We start from the raw sequence: 12,635 nt of genomic DNA, 5'->3' as shown, positions 1-12,635 counted from the left end.
AGAAGTACATTTTCTTCAGGATTTCAACCTGTTATAGCTCCAAAACAGACAGCACAGCATGATGCCACCACCGCCGTGCTTTGACATTTTATCCAAGGCTCATTAAGTTTTCTTCAACTCAATATTTGTGTTGTACGATCAGGAGTTGCAAATGTTTGTCGAGTTTAAAAGGTGTTGATTTTGGAGCAGGAATCTCCTTTTTGGTCTGGAATCTATCAGTCTATAGTGAAGTTAAGTTCTGTTTATTTTTATTTTTTTAATTGGTCCTAAACATTGCAGCCAGGTTCTTTTTCAACTGAGGGGAACAGTCCAAGTCAGGATGATAAAACTTGGGAAAAAAGCAGGAGGGAAACCAACTGTTTGTCATTTATCATTCATCCAAATATAAGCATGTAAAATGTGTATTTAAACCTTTGATAAAACTCTATTTTTCATCCAAAACCTTTGAAAATCTTTGTTAAATCATGTTACAAAAAACACGTAGCATAAGCTGATGAGAAAACTCCTAAAGTCCTGAGGTGTGTGCATTGTGATTTTAGAAAACAAAGTCCAGCATGTGATGAACTCATTTATTGTTCTAAAAGAATCTGTGATCTATATTTTAATTAATGACTGCTCGTTACATAATCTCAAACACTTTTTTTTTTTCTTCCTTTCACCCCGTTTGGCGGGAAGCACACAGGTAGCTTACTCTTCGGTTCCGATAACCTGCTTTTCTTGTTTTCAGTGAGGAATGAAATGACGGCATTTACGGTCGCTTTCACAGCTTAAATGTGAAGAGATGGGATTCCCGAGCACAAACACCAACACTAGATTAGTAATCTGAGCCACGCCGTCACAGCAGAGGACGTATGAAATTGTAGACTATAAATATTCCTCTGGTGTCCGCAGCCGGAAAAGCATCCAGCATCCAGGAAACCCGAGGACGTTCCGGCAAAAGGAATGCCTTCGCATCCGGTGATCTTGTCCGAGTCTTTATCGGGAAGTGTTTGAACAAAAACAAAAACAAAACAAAAGAGAATTCGCAAACAAAAGAGTATTCGCAAACAAAAGAATTACACCAGTTACATGTGAGTGCAGCTGCGTGTGGGTTCTCAGAACGGATGCTCCGACACGTATATCGTCAGCCTGATGATGGAGCTTCCTCGGAAGTTGATGACGTTGTTGACCGTGACCATCTCCAAGTCCAGCACCAGCACCTGCGGCCCTTTGATGGGCCGCGTCAGGACGAGGGTGGCGCTCACGTTGCTGGTTTGCTGCAGAGGGAAGAAAGAGGAGAGGAATGTGAGGAATGATGCACAGGAAGCAAAGAGTCAGACAGGTTGGGCTTACAGGAAGAGAAACTCTTGGCTCTGTGCCTCGTTTATTGTTCTGTTGTGTTCATGACCCACATTTCATCACAATACATTAGGACTGAAATGATTAATTGAATTAATCATAATTAATTGCTTAAATACACTAGGGCAGAAATGATTAATCGGATAAATCGTGATTAATCGATTAGTGAAAAAATTGGCAACTAATTTTGTACTCGATTAACTGGAATATACAGACTAAAAAAAAAGGCTATTTGCTGAAAAAACTTATTTAGAGCCGTAATAAAGCCAAAACTGTTCAAAATATATAGACATTTTGCATTTAAAGATAAAAACACCTTTGTCTGTATATGTTTTACCCAAAACTTCTCAAGTGGTAAAGTTTTAACTTCATAGAGTTCAAATTCGCTAAAGGAAAGCTCTATTATTGTATTCTAAGCAATAAAATGTACATTTTCTTATTCCTAATATTGTATTAAAAAAAGCTTACGAGGTTAAATAAAAATAAAACCTGTACAATGTGTCAATTATATTTACCTAAGTAATTGTTTAATCGTTAGAATAATCAATTACTAGAATAATCGTCAGCAGCAGCCCTACAATACACCTGCAAAATTATATGAATTTTATATGACAGGTCAACATTAAGTACTTCATTATTACAATGTAATAAAAAAAAGGAAGATGGCTACTTATAAAAATCGTAAAAATGTGGTTGATATTTTGGTTTCAGTCCATTTTTTAAAGAAATACTGAAATTAAATTGAGTCCAGATAGTTATATTCAGTTCAACTCAAAAAGCTTAATTTATCCCCAATAGGGGATAAATTAATTCAGTTCAATTATAATTGAACTGAATTGGAGGTCAGGCATATTGTTATAGAGAGTTTTCAAGCAGGCTTGCGTTATTGCATGATGCAAAACTGTAGAGAGAAAAAAGAGTAACAAGACGCCACACTTTTCAGATTTTATAGGCCTGACACTTTGAAAAGCGTGTATCCTTTTCTTTCAGCTTTATAACAGTGTGCTGGTAAAGCTATTATCACAGCTAGTTACTGTCATTTACAAAGACTGTCCTACTTTAAAATCCCGCCATGTGTCTCAGCTATTTAAGAAAAAAACAAAGCGAAGCTCTGAAAGGAAGGAAACATGAGTGAATTGCTCCATCTAGTGGCGACACGCTGCAAGTACCACCAAAGGTGTTTCAAGTTTTCCAGCCTCACACATCTGGAGCACACTGTACTGTCCTGTTACAGAGGTTCAGCTACTGGCTCTTTATATTACAAATCTTACATTATAAAAAGTCCAAAGCTAACTACTTAGCTTAATTTAAAATTGGTTGAACTCAACATGACCCTTTCTGCTATACCTAGACTTATTAAATAGCTTAAACAACTGGAGAACTCGTTAACGTCTGCTTTAATCGGCGGCTCTGCATCAAATATCTATGAAAGTAATCTATAACTAAGTTCCTATGAAAGAAGCTCGAGTGTTTCAAACTGAAAAATCATTTTAAGAGACCTAATGTTTTATCTGAGACTCTAAAAATATCTAAAATTATCCTTTTATTTACACATTTTAGACATTGGCATGAAATGGATTCATCAGCCTCAAACTGATTCAATGAAAAAGAAAATTGTAGACACAATTAAGCTCATCTCTAAAAGCAATGAATCAATTAATCGCATAAATTGAAACAAGCTCAATTATTGTCATTTACAAATTTTATTTATTTTTTTCTCTTTTCTGGCTTTCTACTAAGGTGGCAGTGTTTTCCTTTCCTTTAAATGCTTGTGAGCTCTCTCTGACCGCCCCGCTCTCATGCTCTCATTCCATCTCCCATTCACGGACTCCTGAGTGCTCACCCTCATGTAAAACTCCCGTCCGCTGTTGCCCGACTTTATCTGGAAGATGTAGAAAGCACCGGGGTAACGCGTGGTGGCCTGCATCTGGAAGATATCGGCAGGCACACTGCGCCCCGACGACAAGTCCATGTGTCGGTACAGAATGGTGAAAGCCAAGTCCCTGCAGGCAGGGTTCTCAGCTGAACACATGCACTGACTGCAGAGCGGTGGGACATAGGAGAGAAATAAACCATCAGATCCAACAAAACCAACTTGAAACTTTTAAATTGCCACAATGTGAAAAGAGGGTGACGAGAAAACTCACTTGTCGCTAACGGCGAGGTAAGGAGGCTGACATTGTAAAGGATTCAGGCATGTATAGCCTCCCTGGAAATTGAAACACACTTGTTCTGTTGTGCAGGTGTTGTTACCAGTGTCACATTCATTGACGTCTTTGAAATCAAGCACACAACAGTCAGAGTCAGTGAAGTCAGAACCACAGCAACGAGGCATCAACAAGATCACAGCTATGCATTTAAAAAAAAATTAAAAATCAAGAATAAAGTGATGGATTTACATTGGAACAAAAAGAGAAAACTGCAATATTGTTAGTCCTCCTCAGCGAACTTTACCTTCGCAGCTCCGGCTGTCCTCGTATAAATAATACCCGGGTGGACAGATGCAGGAGAACGAGCCGGGGGTATTCACGCATCTGAACTGGCACAGAAACTCAGAGAAACTGCACTCATCCAGGTCTGAGTGAAACAAAAGGTATCATTCAAACAAATAGAAAGCGTCACAGAGATATGAAGACGGCGGCTTTGGTGCGTCTGTAACAAGATCAATGGTTCTACTCCATTAATCAATCCAATGGAAGTACAGAAGCGCAATGGAGACTCTGAACTCGATTTGAATTTTTTTTTTTCAAACGAACCAGTTGTTTTGATGAACCAGTTGTGGTAGATAGAAAGTATCTGTGTCTAATTTGGTCTCAGGATAAACACAGCTCTGTTGTGGAGGCTGCATTAATCAGAGAAACACCCAAGAAGACTGTGGAAGCTCTGGAGGAGCTGCAGAGATTCACGGGATTGCAGATGTGGATTTCATGGAAGAGCGACAGGAAGAAAGACTTTTCAAAAAATACCGGAGGTTTCAACAGCCATGAAGCGAACAAAAGTAAGAAAAGGAGATGCTTGAGGTGAAAGTTTCACTTTCTGGTCTGCAAGTGTGGTGGAAAACTACGTATGTAGAAATCAGAATCTTAATTAGTCTCATTAGAATCATACTTTTTTTAAGACACTGAATTTATAACAAAATGTTTTATCGTGTTCAATTATATGCAGCTCTGGCAAAAAATAGACCACTTAAAATGATCAGTTTCTCTAATTTAACTTTTTATAGGTTTATGTTTGAGTAAAATGAACATTGTTCTTTTATTCTATGAAGTTCTGACAACATGTCTCTGAAATTCCAAGCAAAAATGTCGTTTTTATTTGCAGAAATTGAGAAATGGTCAAAATAACGAATAACATGCAGCGCTTTCAGACCTCAAATAATGCAAAGAAAATAAGTTCATATTCATTTAGAAACAACAATACCGATGTTTTAACTCAGGAAGAGTTCAGGAATCAATATTTGGTGGAAAAACCAGGAGGTTTTCAACAGGGTTCAGTGCAGTGGGCTCTTTATCTGTATATGGATTTTGTTTTTAACTTTAAATTCGCCAGCAAAAATCTCCCCTCCAAAAAAAACAATCAAATAATAGAAATTTAACATCTAAAAAAAAAATAAACGTGTGATTCTAATGAGACAATATTTCTTCCATAAAAATGAAAACGAATGCCTGAACACACCATCTCCATGAGGAGACGCTCTACCCTCTGAGCAGCGAAGTGCAAACATCCTCACCGATGCACGTTGTGCCGTCGGACGCCAGCTCGTATCCTTCATCACAGTTACACATGAAAGAGCCGTAGGTGTTGAAACAGCCGTGACTGCAGGGTTGCTCCTCACATTCGTCCACGTCTGGTGAACACAAAGGGAATGCAGGAATATTAGAGGCAGATTCTACCAGCCCAGGTTTTCTGGCTAAACATGGAGCTGAAGTGACACCATAGAGCCAGTTATCGACCCAAATCTAACAGCTGTAGCTGCATGAGCATGACAAATCACAACGAAGAGAACAAAAAGCCATTAAAAAACATCTAAATTAAGAAGCTAAGATATAATTGCAGTAATTTTGAATACGATTATCTGACATTTTTCTCTCTTCACCGTAGCTCGATGTCCTCACCTCTCTACACTATACATTATACATCAGGTGTGGGCATTAAAATAAGTTATAGTCCCACCCTTTGACCAAATATAGAAAAAAATAATGCTTCAAAGCTGATATTATAGTGATATTATACTGCATTTTGATTTACATTATTATTGTTATTTTCTAACTCTCTCCAGGGTTTCTAACAAAGCTGATTCTTTGTGGTGAACTTAAAACCTAAAAATAAATAAATAATACGATTACCTGGTAGTAATTTCTTTACATTTAGAGAGCCTATAATTCATTCTAGAGTCTTAACATTTTTACTTCGCCTTCAGAGAAAGAATCTTGGCCCACATCTGAGTTTAAAAGTTAAAAAAACAAAAACAAACATAAAGCCTGTTTAAACTGCTTCAGGAGCTGCACGTTGATTTACGGCCTCCAAAATAACATAAAAAAAACTGTACAAGTTTGTAAATCAACTTTATTGTTTTGCCTCTGTGTTCCTGTAAATCCACGTACCCTGACAGGTCCGGCCGTCTGGATTAAGGAGGAAGCCGGGATTACATGAGCAGGAATAAGAGCCAGCGACGTTGGCACACAGTTGTTGGCAGTAACCATAGCGGCACTCATCGATATCTGGCTCAAAGGAGAGACGGAGAGAGAGAGAAAGAGAAGCTGGTTATAAAATACAAAAACATATACAGACTACAGAAGCAGCTGATTTACCTCACACAACCTGCAGAGGGCGCTGCTCTTACAGAAGAGTAGTGACACCTTTAGTATTATTCCTAGATTTTCTCACCCCCTCAGAGGTGATTAAAATAAATGAAGCATTTCTGCAATGAAGACAACTCTCACTGTTTCAACTCATCACATTAGCCCTATTAGATAAGCAAAAAGCTTTAATGCATGTTTTTCATCTTGAGAAAACATTCTAGTACCAGGTTTCCCCCAGAAAACTTGCTAACCCCGGGGATTGGGTGCTAAGGCAGTCATTCATCCAGCAACCTGTCATGTTTTTGTGTTAAATATGTGTAAAGTTGACAGAAAATTCAAAAACATCACTTGATAATTATGTGTTATTAAAAGACTGCAAAATTATTACCTGAACACCAAATAGAAAGTCTTAAAAAAAATGCAAAAATTTTAAAGAGACTTGAATAAGCAATGCTTAGCCTGGTGGGGCACAAGTAAAGCCTGGTGGCCCGCCAGGCTGATAATATACTGCTAGGAGTTATAAAGTGCTGCCTATTAAATGATTTAAAGATTTTTCTAATGGTTGCATTTTGGATGTCAAGAAAAAAAAAAACTAATATCCTCACCTTCCTAAAGTCATGGCACAAGTCTTTTTTTTTTTTTAAAGAAAAAGGGATTTTAGCACAAAATAAGAAAGAAAATAGACAGCCCGCAGTAGCTTTTTATGTGGCTCTCTAGATTCCAAGTAGCATCAATAAGTTCCTCCAGTTTTTCACAAATCTGCAAAATTCATGCAAAAATCCTCAGATCCCCACTTTTGTTTCTGATTTTACTGCAAAATTTTCTCAAACTTGACCAGAAACATTGGGCAATTAAAGAAATGTCACATTTGACATCATATAAATTAACACCACAAAAACTGATCAGTGTGATCAGTCACAAACTGATGGACTGATCACAGAATGATCAGTCCATCAGAGTTTGGTGGACTGATGATGGATGGATCCATCTGATCAGTCCATCAGATGGATCAGATGGACTGATCCATCTGATCAGTCCATCAGATGGACTGATCAGTGTGAAAAGATGTTTAATATCCTTTCATTTTAAGAAACACTTACTGAATGCAGAAACAAACAGATGTGTATTGATGTTTTGACAATCTAACGGGTTTTATCAATAGATTCTGCCACAACCGGCCCTTTAAGAACATTCAGATTTTTAATGTGGCCCAAAATGAAAACAAGTTTGGCCATTATTTTAGCACGGTGACATATGAGAGTTTGCAGAGAAAGCTTCAACTTCATAATCCAAGGTTCTTTCTCACATCATGAGTTTGACTGACAGCACCGTGGCGTGGCTCCAAAAACCGATCAAACCCAGGAAATCCTCTCAGCGGTGTGGGAAATGCTTCGTCCAGTCTGATAGCCCGCTTCCTTTAGCAGCAAACAGAATGCACCCACTCAACACAGGAGGGGGCGCCAACTCCCTTTTGATAGTGCATGTGTTCATGAAAGTCAACACACAACTGAGACAGTAAATTATCGGGGTGTAATAACTGGTGCTCATGACGCCCCTTTTCTACTGCTGCTCTGGGTAGATGCCAAAAGGTTTTTATTAGTCCCTCCCCAAAAAAAAACCATGCAAGTTGCCTGACAACAATGATGGGATTTTTTTTTATGTTTAATGAGTAAACTTTATTTATACTGTCATTTTTACATAGAAATATCACAACGTGCTTTGTTGTAAAACACAAGAAAGCAGTGATGTAAACACAATAGAAATATTTAGACATAAGAAATGTTGGTATGCTAATATATCCAAATCCATGAGGAGTTGTTTTTTACAAAATGAAGCTTTAGAATGACATTAGTAGCATCAGCAGCTCTCTCACCTTGACACTGTCCGGCTATGAGCCAATAGCCTTCGGTGCAGGAGCAGGTGTAGCCGCCGGCGGTGTTGATGCAGACCTGCGTGGGGTTACAGTGGTGGGAGTTCGTCTCACATTCATCAATGTCTGGAACAGAGAAAAGTGACGGGAAACTCAGAAATTACAGAGGCAGACGCGCAAAAGACAGGAAATGGTTTTAGGAACAGCAAAACCTTGAATCAAGCCAAAACATGAAGGATGAAACGCTATTGCATTTCGGTATTAGCAAAAAAAATCCCACATATTTCTGTAGTATAAACTCAGTGAACATTCAATGTCACACAGCAAAAGCATTCAGCTCCGCTCTCACATTTTACAACAAGATGCTGCAACATGTTTTATAGGCAGATCAACAGAAAGTAGTGCGGCGTGTCACTACGACCCCACCAGAATGACGATGAGGAGCTCACTGTACTCCTGTGGCCTTCAGCACAACACGCCTTTGTTACGTGGAGAATTAGGTCAGTTCCGGGTCCAACCCAGCATGAGCCAGGTGTACCTAATAAAGATGGAATTACAGGGTAGTCACGCCTGGAGGCAACTTGTCACACTGGACTGTATTTAGCAAAAGGACAGTAAAAGAGCATGAATAAAAAGGCCAATTTTGGTTTGTAAGTAAAACAAAACAAAAAAATATTAACGACACCCTTGTTCTTGCAGTTCTCAATAATCTACTGCAGGTCTGTCAATTAAAACCTTGATAAAATACATGTAGGTTTGTGACAACATGAAACATTTCAATGGGTGTGGATATTTTTGCAAAGCGTCACATCCGAAACATGTCACAGAAAATCATTATAAATCCAATCACCTTGCTGTAATCCAAGCCAAAACTGCAAGAAAACTGACCTATTAGCAGCTATAAAGGTTTCACTTGACCTTCCACCCAAAGCAGGATTCAGCTTCTATCCACCACAAATCTGGAACAAACCTCCAGAAAAACGCAGTTCTCTGGTAACACCGATTTCCTTTAAAACAAGGCTAAAAACAAGACCTGTCACGATAACAAGCTGGGCGATAAATTGTTCCAGAAGTTATTGCGATAAACGATAATATTACTTGATAATTTTCAAGTAATAAAGGTGCAATAATTCAAAAACAGATTCTCAAAGCTCAATAAACTTTAAATTCTAATTAACATTTAAACACTGGAACTGGAAGACATTTAAAATATCCACAATAAATAAAGAAAACAACAAATAAAATGAATTATGAAGTCTTTGTAAACAAATTTATCTTTCAAAATAAAGGGATAGTTGAGCTCAAAGCATCCGACTGAAGACTTTTAATCATTCAGTTTCTGGTAAAAAGAGAAAAACGATAAATCAAGCAAATGAAAATGATTCAGTTTATTTTAATTTATCATGCGATTAATTGATTTGTTGTTCATTGTGCCAGGCCTACTAAAAACCCACACGTTTAGAGTTGATTCTGGTTAGTAGTAAACAGATCAACACGTTTGATGGTATTTGACAAAAATATAATGCTTATTGCTTGCTTCACAATTGGTGATAGCATGAATATTTATGGTTTGAAGCACTTTGAACGGCCTGGCTGCTGAAAAAGCGCTGCACAAATAAATGACTTGATGTCTGAGGTCTTGCGTCTGCATATCTCCAGAGGGGGCAGATAAGATGGGAGCATTAAAATTTCCTTCTGGTTCCCAGATCGCATTCTAATAATTTGGCACCTCTCCTTCCCTCTCATGCGAAGTCTGTGGCCACAGTTTAGGACTTTAGACGTCCACGAGACGTGCTTGTTTTCCCATGCCGTCATGGAGATTGTATCAGCAATCTTCCATTAAAAAAATAAAATAAAATCTTTCTAGCAATCAGGTTTTCACCACCTGTGTTAGGAAAAAAAATGCCTAATACTTGAGTAAGGCATACAATGGTTTCTCGTCAGGATAAGCGATATCTTAAATTTGAAGCTGAATTCCCGTGACGCCCTTATATTGGACACATTTCCTTATGAGGATGTGACACTTTAGTGGTTCTAAACCTGTGCAGTCACCTATCTCTAGGAAACCAGCAGTGAAAGTGGAGGGTGGGTGTCTGTTCTCCTTTTGTTTTTACAGGCTGTTTTCATACGGGATAACATCTTAATTTGGGAGCTTTCTGCCTGCTAAACTCCACCGTAGAAGAGGGGGGCGGGGACTGAGACCGCTGGGCCGAAAGCTAGCAGCACCTGCTGGCAGTAAGACTCTGAAAGACCCTCCATGTGCCCGACATGTGTAGTCGACAAACACACATCCAGCACCTGCAGGAGCGTTTCAGATCAGCTCCTTATATAGGCCCGTTTCGGGGGCTGTTCACAAGCTGTGGGGTGGCTGCTGACAGCCGGACCTGGCTGCAGAGGAGAAGGGGATTAGCTTGAAATGCCTGAAGACTGGTCGCATATAGAAAAGAAGAAAATGCCCTCAGGAGGAAAATATGTTGGCTTGTGGGCCGAAACGGGGTGAATATCAACACTCTGGGGCTGTAAGGATGCAAAAAATAACGCAGCTGCAAGGACATGTTGCTCAAATCGTACAAGTAAAAGTAAATCCGTGTTTATAGTTCAATTAAAGACTGCAAACAGAAAAGACCATTTTCTGATAAACTACAGACTCGCATACAATTCAACTCAAAAACATAATTGATCCCCAAAAGGAAATGAAATGTTATTGTAATTCATATTAATTCAAATTCTTCAGTGTTATGTTTGAGTGCGTCAAGTTTTTCTAAGTGAGAATGATCTCCTAATCTGATTTATCCTTGGTTTCATTCAGAAGTGGTTTTTCTCTCGTCTAATACCAAAAAAAGAAAGAAAAAAACTCCTTAAAGTAGTGAACTCCAATTACGACTGTGTACTGTGTAGGAAGGTAGTCAGAGGTAACAGAAGGATGGATGGAGTCAAACAGAGAGGAATCCTGAGAGAAAATGTAACCTAAACATAAGCAGAGTTACAAGAGAACATTGGACTGTAAACTATAAGTAAAACCTCTAACTTTGTGTTGGAACCGGCCAGCCAAAGCAGTTGAAAAACCAATTAATGAATCAATGGAAAGACTAACTGGGTCTAGATTGAGCAATTTTGCAAAGAAAAAAAAAAGCTAAATTTTGAGCTCAGTTATGAAAAGCTGGTAGAGACAATCCTTCAAAGATGGGCAGCTCTAAATGTAGTGAAACAAAGTATAGAAAAGCAATCAGTAAGGCTCATTAAAAACACACACACACACAATTACGCACTCATAAAATATGCACAATTGCGTATTTTATGTCTGATGATCACATAAAATGTATTAAAATACTTTGAGGTTTCTGGTTATTTTATGACAAATTGTGGGTAACACTATTTGAAGACATGTGCGTAAGACTGACATGAGGCTGTCATAAACATGACCAACGTCTTTCATGAACATGAAGGAGCGATTATGAATGTTTACGACTCTTGTCATGAAGTGTCATTCGGCAAATAATGACACTTTTAACGCAAAGGTGCACTAAAAGTTGCATTAAAAGTGTCAACTTTGCATTACTCAGTAAATAATTAAACTTTTAATGCAATCCCATTAAAACTTGCATTAAAAGTCAATGAAAAATGTCAACTTTCATTATTTACCAAGGACGCTTCATGACACCAGTCATAAACAATGATGTAGACTCCTTCATGTTCATAACAGGTGTTATGTTTATGGCAGTTTCATGTCAGTCTTATGGACACGTCTTCAAATAAAGTCTTTGAAGATGTGAATAGTGTGGCTAACCAAATCCCTAACACGTTGCACTGTTCTCTTGCAGAGCGGTACAAATTGGCGAAAACACGCAGCAGAAAGGTCCACTTAGCGAAAGACAAAGGCGTGTTTTTGTCGTACATTCAGACAGGAAGTCGCAGCGTGTGTGCAGTTTCTGCCCCACAGCATCCATCAGTCAGCAACACTCAGCATCCCCGCCTTCAGGAGTGTGTGCATGTGTGTGTGTGTGTGCGTGTGTGTGAACTTGTAACGAGTGCTCCCCACAGAGGCGTGCTTGTTGTCCAAGTCTGGCCTGGGTGTAGATTTTGGGGGAACATGACCTCACTTTTGGCACCCTGGCGGAGTGGTTTACCCAAACAAGGTTGTGAGCCGATTCCCTGGCAAGTCGTCCCAAATTCAAACAGCCCATATTTGTGCATGAAGTCAGCTCTCTCGCTCTCTTTCAGATGAGAAAACATCTGCACTCTATGCATGTATCTCCACCTCATTGCAGGGTTCCATTTATTCTAAATGACAGTAAAAAAAATAAATAAATGCACTTTGAGGAGGCTATTTTTAAACAGCTTGAGTAAAATTATACCATAGAAGGTCTAACTAGTCAGATTTTGACCAAATGGGATGAAATGTGTTGCAATGTGTCTGTTTTTAATGAGGCACTTTTCTTCTTCTGTTATGTCATCTTAACGTGTTAGCAGCTCTGAATAGACTTTGCAGTAATTCTGTTAACTTACGCAATACAAAATTTATTTCATCATTGTTCTTTGCTATTGTACCTGCTATTTTTTTTACTTTTACTTTTAGTTGCAATAGTGAACATAAAAAGTATAATTATTCTTGTTATAAGTTTAGA

General features: G+C 38.6%; 1 protein-coding gene across 5 annotated transcripts in view; it reads right to left on the bottom strand.

Moving 5' to 3' along the window:
- Positions 1 to 550: 550 nt before the first annotated feature.
- fbln5 (fibulin 5) overlaps positions 551 to 12,635 on the bottom strand; it is a 20,590-nt gene continuing 8,505 nt past the window's right edge. For all 5 annotated transcript variants that reach the window (XM_015016828.1, XM_015016830.1, XM_015016826.1 and 2 more), the window contains 7 exons: positions 8,014 to 8,136; positions 5,943 to 6,059; positions 5,069 to 5,185; positions 3,793 to 3,915; positions 3,486 to 3,612; positions 3,182 to 3,377; positions 551 to 1,256 (listed from right to left, as the gene is read on the bottom strand). In XM_015016828.1, the coding sequence (XP_014872314.1) occupies positions 1,095 to 1,256; positions 3,182 to 3,377; positions 3,486 to 3,612; positions 3,793 to 3,915; positions 5,069 to 5,185; positions 5,943 to 6,059; positions 8,014 to 8,136 (965 nt within the window). In that variant the 3' untranslated portion in view covers positions 551 to 1,094. The remainder of the gene's footprint in view (positions 1,257 to 3,181; positions 3,378 to 3,485; positions 3,613 to 3,792; positions 3,916 to 5,068; positions 5,186 to 5,942; positions 6,060 to 8,013; positions 8,137 to 12,635) is intronic.

The sequence above is a fragment of the Poecilia latipinna genome, unplaced genomic scaffold (assembly GCF_001443285.1).
Source record: "Poecilia latipinna isolate Pla-1442-1.1 unplaced genomic scaffold, P_latipinna-1.0 Scaffold2066, whole genome shotgun sequence".
Lineage (NCBI taxonomy): Eukaryota > Metazoa > Chordata > Actinopteri > Cyprinodontiformes > Poeciliidae > Poecilia > Poecilia latipinna.
This window is presented reverse-complemented; position numbering and strand designations above follow the sequence as displayed.